Here is an 18,125-nt window from a genome sequence, read left to right as displayed (position 1 = left end):
GACTTTTAGAAGGCTTTTCTTCATACTCATCCAAAATATTTTCCCTGTAGCTTATGTTCATCATTTGTTGTAAATCTAATCTATTAAGTCATTTAGAACAAAAGTTAATCCTTTCTCCATATGGCAACTCTTGAAAAAATTTGGAAATCTCGGTCACGTTTTCTCTTGGTTGTCACTTCTTCTGGCTAGACAACTCCATATCCTTCATGGGTTCCTCACTTATTTCCCACCACTCAGGGAGATCAGAGAAATAACTTGGAAAGTATCTAAATAGCTAACTGCGTTTGAAATTAAAAAATAATAATAATAGTATGGTTTAATTCCAAAACATACTTGAGATTGGCAGTGTGATCAAATAGAGGCCATAAATACAGGTCACTTAAAAGGCAGATGTTACGTAGGAAGGACATGGACTCTGATGTCAAGCCAACTTGAATTTGAACCTTGGCTCTGCTGCTTACTTGCTGAGTGACCTTAGAAAGATTATTTAACCTCTCTCATCCTCAGTTTCCTTATCTGTAAAATGGACTTACAATACCTGTCCCAGAGGATTATTGGGAGGATGAAAGAGAGAAGTGATGTGAATGTGCTCAGCGTGCAGCCTGGCCATATGGTGCATTAGAAAGAACATGCACTTCAAAGCTAGACGGAGGAATCCTGGCTGTGCTACTTCTTATCTATGAAAATTTGTACAAGTAACTCAGGTGTTCTGAGTCTCATTTGCCTCATTTATGAAATACCAAATAACACTGAATTTGAAAATTTATTGTTAAGATTAGAAGTATTATTTGTAAAGTGCCTAGTGCAAAGCCTGTTTCCTGAGTTATCCTTATTTTTACAAAATTCAAAAAAAATTTCTTTTTCCTTTCACTTCCATGGAATCTCATTAGAAAATGCAAACCTGTATAATCTGCTAATTTGGGGTTTTACCAAGGAGGTAGTAAGAAGAATGCGTGTTATTGAAAGAAGACGTCTAACACGAATTTATAAAATATAAAGAAAAATCCAGGAGACTTTCCTATGAAGTAAAGAATTTACAAAGAATAATTAAAACAATAATGCCAAGAAAATATACCTTCTGATTTTTTATATACTGACATTCAAAAATAGATGAAGAGAGTCATAATTGTGATAAAACAGGATACCAGTGATTCTGTGATTTTTGAGTTTAAAATGTCAGCAGAGAGGGCCAGCCCTGTGATGTAGTGGTTAAGTTTGGCATGTTCCACTTCGGGGGCCTGGGTTCAGATCTCGGGCTCAGACCTACACCACTCATCAGCCACCCTGTGGTGGTAACCCACATATAAAGTGGAAGAAGATTGGTACATATGCTTGCTCAGGGCTAATCTTCCTCAAGCAAAAAACAAGGAAGATTGGCAACAGATGTTAGTTCAAGGCTAACCTTCCTCAGAAAAAATAAATAAATAAATAAATAAATAAATAAATAAATAAATAGGGGCCCGCCCCATGGCTTAAGAGTTAAGTGCATGTGCTCCACTACTAGCGGCCCGGGTTCGGATCCCGGGCGTGCACCGACACAATGCTTGTCTGGCCATGCTGAGGCAGCATCTCAGATACAGCAACTAGAAGGATGTGCAACTATGACATGCAACTATCTACTGGGGCTTTGGGGAGAAAAAGGGAAAAAAAAATAAGGAGGAGGATTGACAATAGATGTTAGCTCAGGGCCGGTCTTCCTCAGCAAAAAGAGGAGGATGGGCATGGATGTTAGCTCAGGGCTGATCTCCCTCACAAAAAAATAAAATGAAATAAAGAAATAAAGTAACAAATAAAATGTCAGCAGAGAAATTCACAGGGATGAAGCCAGATGGTAAGTGTTTGGACCATTGGGAAGAATGCTGACTATTCTGGATGGTGCAAAGAAAAGACAGAAAGAGCACGTGGGGTCTCTATCCAGGGGCACACCTTTCAAGAGCTGTAGTCCTGCTCAACAGATGTATCGGGAAGTTGGTTACAGTGGGGTTGGTGCCAGTCCATCACTGTCCCTGGAAAAATATGTCCAAAACACACATCCCTTCAAGGAGGACTGTCTGAGTGCATGAAAGGCAAATCAGAAGGGACAACCTACAGGTAAGGACACTGTGACTTCCAAACCTAAAGTTAAAAGCAACTCCGAAAACAGACAGTGGAAAAAGTATCAGAAGATTTCACCTCTGGCCAGTTCTCCACTCTGCTTTCTACCCTGAACAGATCACTTCTCCCTTTCTCTATGCCTCAGCGTACCATGTAAGATGGAGTGAGGGTGCACTAGGTAATTTCTGAGGTCACTTTCAGCACCAACAAATGCTATGTTTCTTTTCTGTCAAAGGTATTCAAGATTGATTAGCATCAAGAAGTCAGCAAATTGCCAGACAGCTCCTAGCATGGAGCCTGGAACAGTAGAAGTTGAATGCAAAAACATGCCTGGAAGTGTACTGCTTCAAAATTAAAATCAATCAGTGAATGTCTAGTTAACATTCAGAGTGGTTAGTTAACATCCGGTTAACTGAAACATGAGATCACTTTGAGGACGTTGGCTTTCACTACATTGGAACCAGTACAGACCAAAACCCTGACCCAGAAGCTTTTGGCATTAAAGTGGAACTTCCCTGAGAACTGAGGAGTCTCCCTCACTTCTTTACAAGAGTTCTTGTTCAGAGTCTTAAAAGTGGTGACATGAGCCACTGTCTTCTAAGCCAAGAGGGAAGTCTCCATCTCCTCTTTCACACACATCCCTGCGTCCTTCTCCCTAGTCTCAGCGTCTGGCACTTCTTTATCGTGAGACATGGGTTAGACATGTTCAAGTCCATGTCCTGTGCAGAAAGCAGAGACGAGTTTGGGGGAAGGGGATGGTGTCTGGGGGCCTTAAGGACATGAATACAAGGCCACCTACACACCACCTGCTCATTTCCTAACTAGACCTACCAAGAAAAATGGGACCCCTTTTTTTTTCACCCCCCAAAGCCACAGTAGATAGTTGTATGTCATAGCCGCACATCCTTCTAGTTGCTGTATGTGGGACGAGGGCCATGCAGGCCGGAGAAGTGGTGCGTCGGTGCGCGCCCAGGATCCGAACCCAGGCCGCCAGCAGCGGAGCGTGCGCACTTAACCGCTAAGCCACGGGGCCGGCCCGCAATATTCTTAAAGATGCATCCCTCTTATAGATACAGCCTAAATGTTCAATGTTAATGACATAATTATGTAATTATTACATGCGATGATAATAATGATATAATCATTCTGACCACCCTAGTGGAACACAAACACTCTCATTTAGCCATATACATACTCTCATTTAGACATATACACATCATGCTGTCATTATGGAGGTTATAATTTGCTTCTTCATGGGCTATTTCATCACAGAAATGAGGATGCTCCCATGCTTTGTCCTCCTAGCCACCTCTAGGGATGTTGTTTGCCCTGATGAGCTGCTAAAAGAGCTAACCTCCAAGCCCCTTCCTCTAGCATGGAGGAAAGGCAATATTCATCTTGGGCCACCCACTCTCTCTCTTACTCTCTATCGCCTTCATTAAATGCTTTGCCATTCCATTCCAGCAACAGAAGGCCGGGGTGGGCCAGACGGATGGCATGGTGCTGAAATCACTCCCCATAAAAACGTGCCTGCAATGTTACAACAGCTTTGATGCCGTCGTAATGCACCCATAAAATCAAGGAACATATGTAGAGGCAGCTGCTGGTGGCAGCAAAGGAATGTAAAAAATATGGGGCTATTGAAAAACTTTGATAGATTTTACTGCCAGCCAAGTATATATATTTTTTATGGTCTGCTATATGAACCTACAAAAAAAATCATGCTTTTCTTGAGTGTGTTTATTCATTGCATCATTTACAACAAATTCCTAAGACAAAGTAGACCAGATGATTAGTTTTCAAATCAGTGGTCTCAGTTAGCCTTAAGAAACTCAGAGAGAAAGGAAGAGGCTTTTAATAACTGGTCCTTGGAAGGTAGTAGGGAAGCCCTAGGTATTAGGAAAAGGTAATGCCATACCACATAAACCATTTCCCTATATCACACACTCTGGGTGCACCAGGATGCTCAGAGTGTGACTATTCAACTTCCTTGATCTGGCACGGGTTTTGCTGCAACTAAGTGATGGTCGGGCAGAGATATAATAATTAGTGGGGGAAAAAATCAGATTACCTAAGCCTAACGGTAGTATTATTATACAAATAATATATGAATGCACAAGGTAAACCGCTAGGATGTGGGAAGAAAAATTAGAACTACCATTAGTAAAATAACGGGGAAGAAAGTATGCTTTATTAACATTTAATATACTCTCGGTGGGAGTGCTTCTAACATTAGCAGGTCAATGCAAGTGAGAACTTGATCCAAAATTCATATATTGTATATTCATGAATTGGGATAAATGTTCCAACATCCTTTACTACAAATGTGTAATCAAAAAGTTTAGAAATTGCTGAGTTAATAGTACAAAACTCTTTATCTAATACTATAAGGAAAAGCTCAAATCTTCAAGAAATAGATAATTCTTTTATAATATAATGTTTTAGAGCATGGAAAATATGGCAAATTTCCAGATCATTTTATCTGGCTGGAACACGTGTTCTGTGTTTGGTTGGTTGACTTTTACTTGTTCTTGCTTTGAATATAATCCTTCTGTGACTCCCATGTTCATACAAGGTTTTTTTCTTATAGTTTTTAATCCACTGGCATTTTATTTTATTTTATTTATTTTTTATTTTTTTGTGAGGAGGGCTAGCCCTGAGCTAACATCCGGTGCCAATCTTCCCCTTTTTTCTTGAGGAAGAGTGGTCCTGAGCTAACATCTGTGCCCATCTTCCTCTACTTTATATGGGACACCGCCACAGCATGGCCTACCAAGCGGTGCTCGGTGCTCGCCGGGGATCCGAACATGCGAAACCCAGGCCGCCGATGCGGAGCGCACGCACTTAACCGCTTGCGCCACCGGGCCGGCCCCTAATCCACTGGCATTTTAATGGGTTAAAATGCATATGCTCACAATGCCCCCTTGTCCTGCTCTTTCCATTACAGCAAGTGATTCTCCTTGGTGCAAGCCATAGTCAGGTTCAAAAGGTTAATAAAACAGTAAGAGTCATGTCCATGGCTAAAGCAACAGCCATGACTATGAATTTTAATAACACAGCATTTGGCATTTTTAAAAAAAGCTTGGATTTGATAACAGAAAATGTTCATATTCTGGATCTTAATACACATACATAGCTGTGTGTTAAGTGGGCAAGTCAGTTACTCTCTCTTAGACACAGGATAATCATGTATACAATAGATTCTTTTTTTGTAAGAAAATTTTACATACATTTATTTTATTAATGTGTTTCCTATAAATACATTATATATGTATACACATATATACAAATATATGATATGAGACCAACAGTTAGCTTATCCCATCTCTACATATACAGTAACCTAAAATGGAGATTCTTTACAGGATTGGTAGTACTCAATAAATGAAAATCATTATTATAAATATGATAATAGGATATTTATTTCCTATAACATCTGTCCACTGCAGAGCAAATAACTCAAAAGAGTCAGCATTATCATGGTGAAAATAAGGTCTGGAAAGGAGGAGGTCATAGAGGAAAATAAGAGAAGCTTGAATGAAGAATAAGAACGAAGGAATTTAAAATATGGTCTAATGACTATCTTTCAAAGTCCTGTTTAACACTGCCAGACAAAGGAGTTAGCATAATCCTAAGCAGCCAGGAATTTCTATCTTTGGGAAAAGACACCGCTTGGTTTAAATCTTTCCAATGGTCTTCAATGATTTATCTCTTGGCAACACAGGAACCAATGAAACAAGCACATTTCCATTCCTGACTTCTAGGGCTCAGGTAAAAAATCTATTAATAGGCATGAAAGGCCAGATGGACTGGCCAAGGCCTGGAGCACAAAGGTTAGTTTCAGAGGAACCATCTGGGGCTTGTTCTTACGCCTTAGTGAAAAAGCCAGTGAGAGCCAAGAACACAACACAGTCAATTAGGAAGGCAGTAGTCAGTCGGAAGTCTGCTGATTCTGTCAGCCTTTCCCTGCTATAGAAAAACGCTGGTTTGGAGAAGGGAAAAACTTATGAGTTATTTTCTTCTTCCTTCTTAATTTTCAAAAACAACTGGACACATTTTTGTAGTTAAGAAAGTAAGCAAAGAAATTAGGACTCATCCAGGTACACAATTCCCAGTTTCACAGGAGAAGTTTCCAGAACACTCTCCTTCCATAGGACATGATGTTCCCTTGGTAGGGAGGGAGAGAGGCCTGGCTCTGAGCATTCACTGGAGTAAAATCCAAACTACTCACCAAAATTTACCAAACACCCTCAGAGTTTGGTTCCGATCAGTATTACCCACCTTTCTGAAGAGTTCATGTTAAACTTTCAGATATGTTGAGTTTCTGATATAAAAAGAAATACCTTCATCATCATAATAATGGGACAGAATGGTTTTAAATGTCAGCTCTTGACTTACTCGCCTTTTGATTTCAGACGGGTTACTTAACCATTCTGAGCTGCAGTGTCTTCATGTTAAATGATGATTAAAGAAAGAAACAATTTATGTAAGAAAGTTAGCACAGCTCATTCATTGTTCTCATCCATTCATTTTGTCAACACTTGTTCACTGGGTACCCACCGTGTGACCGGCACCAATGGCACAGCAGTGAAAAGATACACAGGCAACTAAATTACAGCAGTTATTTTGTAAAAAAACAATTGCCAAAATTTGAGAAATAAAAAAAAAAAACGATGTTTTTTAAGACTAATAACCCTACTTGCCATATATAACCAATTTTAATATTTTTATGTAATTCCTCACTTTGATTCATTCTGAACAATAATAATTTTCATAAAGCTAAAAAAGTATAAATTAACTGTAAATTGTAAAATTTCTTTTAGAAATTCGGCTTTCTATAAGACTATGTTATAAATAATATTTAGAAAATGCTTTTCGCTAATTTTATATTTTTCTTATGTGCATACACATAAGTGCATAGCCAAATTTTGAGATTATGGGGATATTTTAATTTTGGAATAAATGAAGCAAAAATGTTATGATTTGGAGCAGATAGATCTCATTTTGAATCTAGGCTCTGCCTCTACTAAGCTGTGTGATCTTGGGAGAATTTACTTCTCTTGCAGATTCAGTTTTCTCATGTTCAAATTTAGTTAAGGTTCTATATATGATCTAGTTATTACCAATGTCTAAAAGAATAGGAACTTTTTGCTATTTTATGAAATTAAAAAATGTCTGCCTAAAATTTTATGGTGAATTTATGACAATTCCATAGATAGAATTTTAAAGTGTGTGCTTTGACCTAAGGAGCCAATGAGAAAAATAAGTGTATTTTAAATAACTTCATATTTTAAAAATAATGACAGCATAGAACATGTTCAATTTAACGACTACAGAACTTTCTTATCCTCTCCTAAAACATACTTTCAGGTATAACTGAACTGAAACCAACCAGTAATCAAGCCTTTGTTAAAAAGCAAATGAGAATATTTCTGTGAATTTTTTATCATGCAAAGGATTCAAGTTACAGGACTGAGAGGTTGAATTTTTATGTTTCTTGTTTGACTGGTTTTATTATTAATTGATGTAATTGTCAGAATTTTTTCAACCTCTGTCATCGTCCGAAACAAAACATACCTTTGGTTTAAATAAAGTAGAGACTGGGTTATAGGTAATTGAGGAAGTATGCTGAATGTCTCATTTAAGGGACAAATGTTCAGCCATAGAGAGAAGCAACTCATAAGTGAAAGTGTCCTGGAATAAGACTCCTCTCTCCCAACTGTGTAAGACAAGCATAGAGATAATAATGCCCACCTATTTCCTCTATTCAAATTTCCTTCCTTCCCATTGCTGAGAGATTTGCTATTTTCAAACCTATAGCAGAAAACGTGATGTCTGCTCAGCCAGATGTCAGGATATCTTAGGCTCCTTCAAATTCTACATTAGTAGAAATTCTAGAAATTTTTCAAGTCTGCCTTATCTCCTATTTAGACCATGAAGCTGTCCCTCAGAATTCTAACCACCACCTCCTAGAGCCTACCCTTCTGTTCCTAGAATATATTCAGTTTGGCAATTGATTTGAAATCATTGTGATTTACTGTCTTAACTCGTGTCTTCCCACCTAGAGTGTTAGTGCTTTAAGCATAGGGCCACAACTTTTACTTCTCTTTTGTGCCCCATGGCACCCAGCATGGGGCAGCTTTGATGAATTAACAGTAGAGTTTCCTAAAAAGTTATATACAGAGTCATTTCATGTGACACAACAATTCTATTCCTAGGTATCTACCCAGGAGAAATAAAAATATGTGTCTACATATATGTCTACAGAGACCTGTATGCCAATGTTTACAGCAGCATTATTCACAATAGCCAAAGAGTGGAAATAACCTGAAAGTCCAATAATTGGTGAATGAATAAACAAAATGTATATCCACTCAATGGAATACTATTCAGCAACAAAGAAGAATGGAAACACTGATACACACTAAAACATGATGAACTTTAAATACATTATGCTCAGTGAAAAAAGCAAGACATAAAAGAACACATGCCAAATGATCCATGTATATAAAATGTTCAGAAAAGGTAAATCTATAGAGAGAGAAACAGTGATTATTTAGGGCTAAGGATGGAAATGGGGAGTGACTATAAATGGAATTGGGGTTTCTTTTTAGGTTGATGGAAATGTTCTAGAATTACATTGTGGTGATGGTTGTATAACTCTGTAAACACACTAACGTCCATTCAATTGTATAGTTAAACTAGGTGAAGGATGGATTTTAGAGTATCTAACTTATATCTCAATAAAGTCGTTTAAAAAAAAAAAAAAGAAAACTTCCCAGACTCAGCCTTCAGAAAAAGGCAAGCAAACAGGGCACATTTTCTGCTGGACAAGACTAGGTGGGAAAAGAGGTTCTCATTTCAGAGGTCCGCCCAACTAGAAAGGAGATTCAAAATGGAACTCAGAGGAAGAATTTTCAGATTGGATGAGGTCATTCCTAGACAAAATGACCTAAGACTCCCTCATAAATGACAAAGTAGATCTGTATTTAACATTGGGCTAAGCAGTTAGAAAAGCAGTTTGCTACAGCGGTGAGAAAGTCAGACCTGGAATTAGATGACCTGAGCTCAAATAGCCCTGCCATCCACCTCTCTGAGCTTCAGCTCCCTCATCTGTTACTATTTATAGCTGTGGCCCATTCACGAGTACCTCCCATAAAGAGTACTTCCTACCACCAGGTACTCTTTTAAGGTGCGGTTCATGTGTTAACTCCTTCAATTCTCAGAACAACAGAGGCATTAGGATTATTCCCAGATCTACATACAGACAGGTTATTTAACTTCTGAAAATCATGCAGCTACTGAATGGATGAAGTGAATGATATTTGAATCAAATGGTATGAGTCCAGGGCCTGAGAGCTTTTTCACTTCCCCATGCATACTCTATTTGCAGTACTCTTACCCAGGTGGAAAATTTGAGAAGCATATCGGAAGAAAGGTTTAGAGGTATTCAAAGAGAGGTAGCCCACAGAAACATGGTTTGGAGGGTAGAGAGCCCCAGGCTTTAGCCTCTTAGTGCATCATGACCTTGAATAAATGTCTAATTCTCACACCCTTAACTTTCCTAATATGTAAAATGGAAATAACAAAATATACCCCCAAGGGTTCTGGTATGAACAGTAATGCCAGTAAAGTGTAAAATCTAGTGCTTGGCTCTCAGTCATAAAATTTTGTTATTACTCTTGGCATTGGTATATGAATGTATAAGTACAGTGGGTGGGTCAATAAATGCAGGTTGAATCTAAATCTGAACTAGTTACATGACTTTGCTTGAGTAACTGTCACTCTGGGCATCTTCAAAGAAAACTCAGAGAATTGAACTACATGAGCTCTCAGTGTTACCGCACCAGGTCCGTTTTTGCCCGCCACCCAGAAAGCCAACCGCCGAGATGACAAGATGGCAGCAGAGAGAGAGGGTTTATTAATCACAAGGCAGCCAAGTGAGGAAACGAGAGAATGCATCTCAAATCCACTTCGTCAAAAATAGGGACTCAGCGACATTTGTGGGGTAGGGAGCAAGGAGGTCTGAAACGATTGGAAGTGAGACGAGATGAGGTAACCGATGATCTGCCCAAGCATAGTCAGGCTTCATGCCTCTTCTTAGGACACATGTTCAGAGAATGGCACGTTAGCATGCCCTGAGGGTGGAGTTTTAACCTCTTGACGTCAAAAGGTCACTCATGGGTCATATGTCTGCGAGGGCCCAGTTGATAGGTTGGTGGTCTCAACCAGCCTGAAGTGGACAAGGGGTTCCAATTCCTGAAAAAACAGCTCAAACACCCGTTACCGTGGTGACCCAGGCTCCAGGGAGACATTATCTATAGGAACCTAGTGGGAGTCAGATGATAGCACATTGCCTAAACAGCACAGTTAACAACAGGTAAGTTTATCATGCAGATTTAAGTCCTCCCTTCCACCTTCCATTCTGATAAGTTTCTAGGTAAGGCCATCCCCCCCCCCTTCTTCCTGGTACAGGGAAGAAGATCCCTTTACACATGGAGATTTCCTTTACAAATGTAAATGTCTCTCACAAAGGGTAACCAGAACTAAGAATTGGCTTAGCAAGGACCCTCCCAGATACCCAGAAATGTCTATGGTGATGCCTGTTCTGGGGGCAGGCCTCCCATCCCAAACTCTTCTGGCCAGTTAGTGCGGGTGGGTGCCAAAGTGTCTTTCAGGCAGAGACATATTTTGAGGTGGACAATTCTGATCCCCCATAGTTACTAGCTGCTTAATCATCAATGGCTAACTGTTTGCCGGTTTCTTCAGTTCCCTCTCAGACCTAATAATTAATGACAACAATTTATCATTATATTAACAATTACTCTAACAATTACAATTATATTAACAATCGTATTATCAATTTACTTTGTTAAAAATTCACAAAATATCATAAGAGTCTGAAATCTACCACTTATCAAGCACCAACTACTTAGGATACTTGTATTAATTGTCACAATTTTCTAAGGTATGTATTATTACACCCCATTACAGATGGGGACACTGAGATCCAGTTGTTTTCAGATTAGATGGGAGTTAGCCTCCAAATTTACTTAGCTGACAAGGGACAGAAAAGGAATTCAGACCCAAGTCTTTCTGGCTCAGAAGTACCCACTCTCATTCACCAAATCACTTGTCTCCCTAGACTTTACTGAAAGCCAGGATGATGCTTGTAGTTCACTTTTTACAATACCTGGAAAAGTCAAAGTGGAGGTGACTTGATACTGTTAAGATGTTGTTCTCAAAAAGCCAACTCCATATACATACTCTGATATACCATACCCCACATCCGGATTTACAAAGGAATAAAATGAGGGTGAGGTGATTCATTGTGTTAAAAACGTGTTAGAAGATGGTCAACTTTAAATTTCTTCCAAAGAACTATTAACACATCATTAGATTTCTATAAGCTCAATTAGCACACGATTTCAGAGGGACCACCTGTTGTACGAAGAGAGGCCACTTGTGCCAGCAAAGGAGCTGTTGTTAATTCGCCAAGACCTCAGGGACGCGTTTTCAATTAGTTTAATCCTTAATATGGTTTGATTTCCTGGGTGTGAGCCCAGCCCTTGAGAGGCTAACAGCACTTTCCTGAAAAGGATTCCAAGAATTTCTACCTCCAAAGTGGGAGAATTGAAAGTCAGGAAACTAAGTGGCTCAGTCCTAAATTCTCATGGCAGACCAGAAGTTTTAGGAATAGCAACAGACGCTCAGGCCCAGGCCGGCCTAGTTAAGATTATGGCATTTTATACCAGGACACATTTTATATCAGGTTCAATCATTTTCCAAGGATGCCTCTGAGATCTGTTTCTTCTGAGTTCTGGGGTGCTATGGGACTAATTCTCAAAGTCAGTTAAAGTGATGTTCTCCCATCACATGGCACCAATATCACCTAACTTAGAGTATTTCTATATCTTGGTGACTTTTGATTCTGAGCCCCATGACCAGAGTTCATCCCTTTCCTCCCCAATTTATATAACCTAACTACTAAACAAGACTGATTCTCTGACAACTATTGTAAAAAATTTCAAACATACACAAAAGTAGAAGACTCACTTAATAAATCTCAAAGTACTTAACTTCTGGGTTTAATAATTATCATCTTCTGAAAAATCTTATCTCATCCACACTCATATTCATTTCTCCCTCCCCCACTGGGTTATTGTGAAACAAATCCCAGGCATCATATCATTTCATAAAGAAATATTTAAGGATATATATATATGAAAATGATAAGGACTTTTTCTTAAAAATTAACTATCATACCATTATCATGACTAATAAAACTTAAAAATTATTTATTAATATCATCAAATATCCAGCCCATAATCAAAGTTACCTGACTGTCCCATAGAGCAAATATACAATTATTTGTTCAAATCAGGAATCACATAAAGTCTCAATGGTTGATATGTCCTCAACAAGTAACAAATATGTCGCTTATAACCTATAGTTTCCCTCTTTTTTTTTATTTATGAACAAATTAGATACTGTAATTTTCCACTGTCTGAATAAATCAATGTAGTGTCTTTTAACATGTTGCTCTTTCCCCTCTATTATCTTTCCAAATTGATAATTGGATCTAGAGACTCAACCAGAATCAGAGTTGATATTTTGTCAAGAATATTTCAGATGCCATGTGTACTTCCATAAGAAGACACATACTGTAGGCTGTCTTCCTTTTTGTAATGTGAGCAGCCATTGATGATCATTGTCTACAACTATTATTTCATCTAAGATTGCAAACTGGTGGTATTCTATTTCTACAATCTCTTCATTTATTAGCTAGAATGCTTTGATAAATAAAAATCACTATTTAGTAACTATTTGGTTACTCTCATGTATAGTTTCTAAAGGAAAATAAGGATAAATGCTTAATTCTTTTCTCTAATTTATCAGTTTTCAAAATAATGATTTGATTCCTAGAATCCTCCAAAGATGATCAATGAGATTTTCATTTATAGTATGATTATGAATTCATGGATTTAATGTATTTGATTTGTACAATTTCTGTGATTCTTATTAATGCTCAAATTATCCTAAATTTAGTCAGTAAGAGCCTCTTCAAGTTGGTTCCTGAAACCTTTTAATGCAACCCTCAATAGCTTTCTTTTTTCTGTATGACAAGATGCATTTTTTTAATTTCACATTTTTACATTTTTTTATTAAGATATAATTGACATAACATTGTGTAAGTTTAATGTGTACAACATGATGATTTGATCCACTTATATGTTGCAATATGATTACCACTGTAGTGTTAGCTAACACCTCCATCACATCACATAATTACCATTTCTTTGTTGTGGTGAGAACATTTAGGATCTAAAAAAGTCAAGAGATAACAAGTGGTGAAGATGAGGAGAAAAGGGAACACTTGTACACTGTTAGTGGCAATGCAAACTGGTACAGCCACTATGAAAAATAGTAAAGAGGTTCCTCAAAAAGTTAAAGATAGAACTACCATTTGATCCAGCAATCCCATTTCTGGGTATATATCCAAAAGAAAGGAAAACAAGGTATCTAAAAATTATCTGCATGCCCATGTTTACTGGCAGTATCATTCATAATAGCCAAGCTATGGAAACAACCTAAGTGTCTGTCAATGGATGAATGGATAAAGAAGATGTGATATATATATATACTATGGAATATCCTTTAGCCATGAGAAAGAAGGAAACTCTGCCGTTTGCGACAACATGGATGGACTTTAGAAATAAGCTACACAGAGAAATACAAATACTACACAGTATCACTTATACATGGAATCTAAAAAAAATAACAAAAAAATATCAAACATAGAAACAGGGAGTAGAAAACTGGTTGATATGGGCTAGGGGTAGTAGAAATGGGGAGATGTTGGTAAAGGGTACAAACTTGCAGTCAGAAGATAAATAAGTTCTGGGGATCTAATGCACAGCATTGTGATTATAGTTAACAATACTATATTATGTACTTCAAAGTTGCTAAGAGACAAAATGCGCTTCAACAATTTTTTAAATTATTTGCAAATATTATATGCTCATTTTTGGAAAATTGAGAAACTGAAAAAAACTAGGACAAAAAATATTAAAATGACCCCTATGTCACCTCTCAGGGATTAACCATGGTTATTTTATTTCATTTTATTCTTTTTATAAGTATGCGTATATTTTACAAAAATTAAAAAACATCTTTACTATCTCTTATTAACAGGTTTATTTATGGTTGTAGAAATTGGAAACAACCTAACAGTACAATAACAGGATATGTGATTTAAAAAAATTATGGTGCATCCATATAATAGAATATAATGCAGCCATTAGAAGTAATATTTTAGCAAATAAAATGCTATATGAACATGCCAATGAAAATATAGTGAAAAATAAGCAACTCGATTAATATTGCCAAATTATGCTCCAGGAAAGTATTAATTGTTACTCATGTCAACAATATACAATATAAGCATCCATTTCCCTGAATATTCACTAGGACTACATAATATTCACTTTTAATTTAACTGATTTTTCCATGCTTCATTTTAAGGTATTATTTGAACTTTTGGGTACCCCCTCTGAGGGCAAGTCCTACAATCAGTCCTACAATCAACAGTAGATCTTCTGTTCCAAAGGATCATGTCCCTCTCTCCTTGACTCACCACCACATTCTGTCATTTCTCAGAACCAAGTTGGCTATGATACTGTGCATCTTGCAGCTCTTGGCTTCAGGTCCAGTGTTGCTTCCACCATTCCAAACCTCACTTAATTTTTAAATAGCAAAGCATTACCATGCCAGAGTTTTTAAATATCTACTTCCAACTGGTCATAGAAGCCCATTTGATGCTTCATTTTGGGTCATTTTTTGTGTTGAATGAGATGGACGAGGTGCAAACCTGAATCACTGCAAATATAAACATAGAAGCCAATACTAGACTCAGAACGTGTGCCAGAAAGATACTAATATGTGATATGGTTTTAGATTCAGTGGTAATAAACTGTGAATAAACAGTTCCTTGCAGTGAAGTGACTGTAGATGGTATGACAAATATTAGGCTTGAATGTGCGGGCATTTGAACCTGAGTTCTCAGGCTGTGCCCACAGCAGTACAAATTATATAAGAATGTAAATTGTATTTTCTACTCCTCTCCCTCCATCTCCAGTGTTCAAACATCAACTTGAAGTTTAAGTCTTCAGTACTGGATTTTGTGAGAGCTGAGATGGGAATTGTTTCTTTTTCCCCTACCATGACACATCATGGTCCAAAAGGGGAGTATAAATAAACTTTGTTGGAGGATGAAAGAGTGCCGTCCAAGAAATAAGAGACTTATTTCAATGTTGGATATTATAAAGAAGAGATTTAAGTACCATCTTCTCCTCTCTGATTGGTAGGTTCAAGATGAAATGTGGCTTGGTTGAGAAGACAAATCATCACAATGCACTCAGCTCTTCATAATGAAATTGACTTGTTTGATCCAAGTATCAGCTATTTTTCATATACTGCTTCCCAGGTGCAAGGGAATCAAATCTCTGACCCTGACCGCAGAGTGGTAAGAACACTATCTCTGGGGTCAGACGGGTTCAGGTTCTGCCTTGTTAGCTGTATGGTTCTGGGCTAAGTGCATACTATGCTTCAGTTTCCTCATCTATAAAATGGAGATAATGATATCTCATCTCATAAGATATCTCATCATGTTGTGGAGGACTAAATAAGATAGAGTTAATCAAAACACATGAACCTTATCTACAGTTATTGAAGAGGAGAGAGTCAAAGATATTCAGGGCTTCAGGCTTGGTTTGGGGAGTTATTATAGCAATTTAATTTTATGGGTAGGAAACAGCCTGGTCATGTATCTCTATCACAGGACAGGAATGATTTATTATACCAGACTTTTACTAAGATTTTCAATGTGGCTAATGTTTGATTCTGTGACACAGAAGAGAGTTGCTGAAATGCCAAGGAGTCTAAGACGTAACGATGGGAAAACTGAGATCCAAAACAAAAGCAACCTCTACTCTCAGCACTGCTCCCACTTCACAATGCTGAGCACCTTCTTCCACTCCTTCTCACGGTCCTGTATCATTGAATCAAATAGGTACTAAGCCTCATAAAGTGTAAAGCCCTAGGGAAGTGAGAATCATTGAAGATACTTACCCACGTACTTTTACCATATACCTTTTTTTTGAAAGGTTGGTTGGGCATGAGCTCAGCATTTGCTTTCATCTTTCTCTGTCAATTTCTGTCTCCTTGAACCAATTCTGCTCACTTACTCCACATCATTATGCTCTGGGAGAAGAAAGTGATAATATCAAAAAGATATTCTATTGATAATGGAGCCAAGACCATCAAACAGGAAGGGAAAAATTATTATTTTCATCAAATCAAAGAAAAATACCAAGAATGTGTTTTGCTAGTAGTATGTGTGTGTGTGTATCTGCGTGTGTGCATGCACACACGTCTATCTATGTTTCTTCCTGAGGGAAACAATTGAGAAAAATATTGAAAGGTGAACACTTTCCTCCTTATTTTTTTCTTATTAAACTTTAAGCAGTCCTTAACAAAATGTAACCAAACTAATTCCATCCTCAATAAAAAGGATTATATAAGCCGCCAAGTGGGATTTACGCCAAGAATGCAAGGTTGTTTTAACTTCTGAAAATTAACTAATGCAATAAGCTACATCAATAGACTATAGGACAAAACACATATAATCATCTCAATAAACGCAGAAAAAGAATTTGAAAAATCCTACCTCCCTTCATTCTAAAAAAAAAAGTTAGTAAGCTAGGAATAGAGAACACTCCCAAAGCTGAATAAAGGGCATCTATGGAAAATGCACAACTAGTATCACACTTAATGGTGAAAGATTGAATACTTTCCCCCTAATATCAGGACCAAGATAGGATGTCTGTTCTCACCACTTCTATTCAACATGGTAATGGAGATTCCAGCAGGGGCAATCAGGAAAGACAATGAAATAAAAGGTATCCAGATTGGAGAGGAAGAAGTAAAACTATCTTTATTTGCAAACCACATGATTTTGTACATAGAGAATCCTAAGAAATCTACTAAAAATCTATTAGAACTAATAAAAACATTCAGTAAAGTAGCAGAGTACAAGATCAATATATAAAAATCAATTATATGTCTATGCACTAGCAATGAGCAACCCCAAAATAAAGTTAAGAAAACAATTCCACTTAGCACCAAAAAGAACAAAATACTTAGGAATAAACTCAACAAAAGAAGTGCAAAATTTATATTCTGAAAACTACAAAAGGTTGTTGAAAGACATTAAAAAAGACAAAATAAATAAAAAGATATCTGCATTCAAGAATACAAAGACTCAATATTTAAGTTAAGATGGTGGCGCTCCCCATATTATCTACAGTTCAATGCAATCCCTACCAAATCTCAGCTGAATTTTTCCAGAAACTGACAAGCTTGAAAAATCCCACATCCTTTCATTATAAAAAACATCAGTAAGCTAGGAATAGAGAATGCTCCTATAGCTGAATAAAGGGCATCTATGGAAAATACACAACTAGCATCATACTTAATGGTGAAAGACTGAACACTTTCCCCCTAAAATTCACATGGAAATGCAAGGGACCCAGAATAGTCAAAACAATTTTGAAAAAAAATAACAATGTTGGGGGCTCACACTTCCCAAACTCAGAACTTACTAAAAGCCTACAGTAATAAAGATAACGTGGTACTGGCATAAGGGTAGACATAGATCAATGGACTAGAACTGAGAGCCCAGGAGTAAACTGTAACAATGTTGGTCAATTGATTTTTGACAAAGGTGCCAAGACAATTCAATGGTGAAAGCAGACTCTTTACAAGAAATGGTGCTGGGACAACTGTATAGCCATATCAAAAAGAATAAAGCTGGACCTCTACGTCATACCATACACAAAAATTAACTCAAAATGAATCAGACAGACCTGTAAGAGCTGAAACTATAAAACTCCTAGAAGAAAATGTAAGAGTAAATCTTCATGACCTTGGGTTAGTCCACACCTTCATAGAGATGACTCCAAAATCATAAG

The 18,125-nt window shown here is 37.4% G+C and overlaps 1 protein-coding gene across 4 annotated transcripts in view; it reads right to left on the bottom strand.

Annotated features, from left to right (window-relative positions):
- The window catches only part of LOC147912658 (uncharacterized), a 199,701-nt gene that overhangs the window by 59,702 nt on the left and 121,874 nt on the right, over positions 1 to 18,125 (bottom strand). For 2 of the 4 annotated variants that reach the window (XR_015549751.1, XR_015549753.1), the window contains one exon: positions 16,225 to 16,356. Coding sequence is in view for 1 of the 4 variants with exons in the window: in XM_087423117.1 (XP_087279243.1) it covers positions 16,337 to 16,356 (20 nt within the window). In the remaining 3 variants the exon portion in view is untranslated. Of the gene's footprint in view, positions 1 to 14,397; positions 16,357 to 18,125 lie in introns of those variants that run through there. The other 2 variants (XR_015549752.1, XM_087423117.1) reach the window with 2 other exon arrangements.

The sequence above is a fragment of the Ceratotherium simum genome, chromosome 34, assembly GCF_057802395.1.
Source record: "Ceratotherium simum simum isolate JZ-2026a chromosome 34, ASM5780239v1, whole genome shotgun sequence".
NCBI classification, from domain to species: Eukaryota; Metazoa; Chordata; class Mammalia; order Perissodactyla; family Rhinocerotidae; genus Ceratotherium; species Ceratotherium simum.
This window is presented reverse-complemented; position numbering and strand designations above follow the sequence as displayed.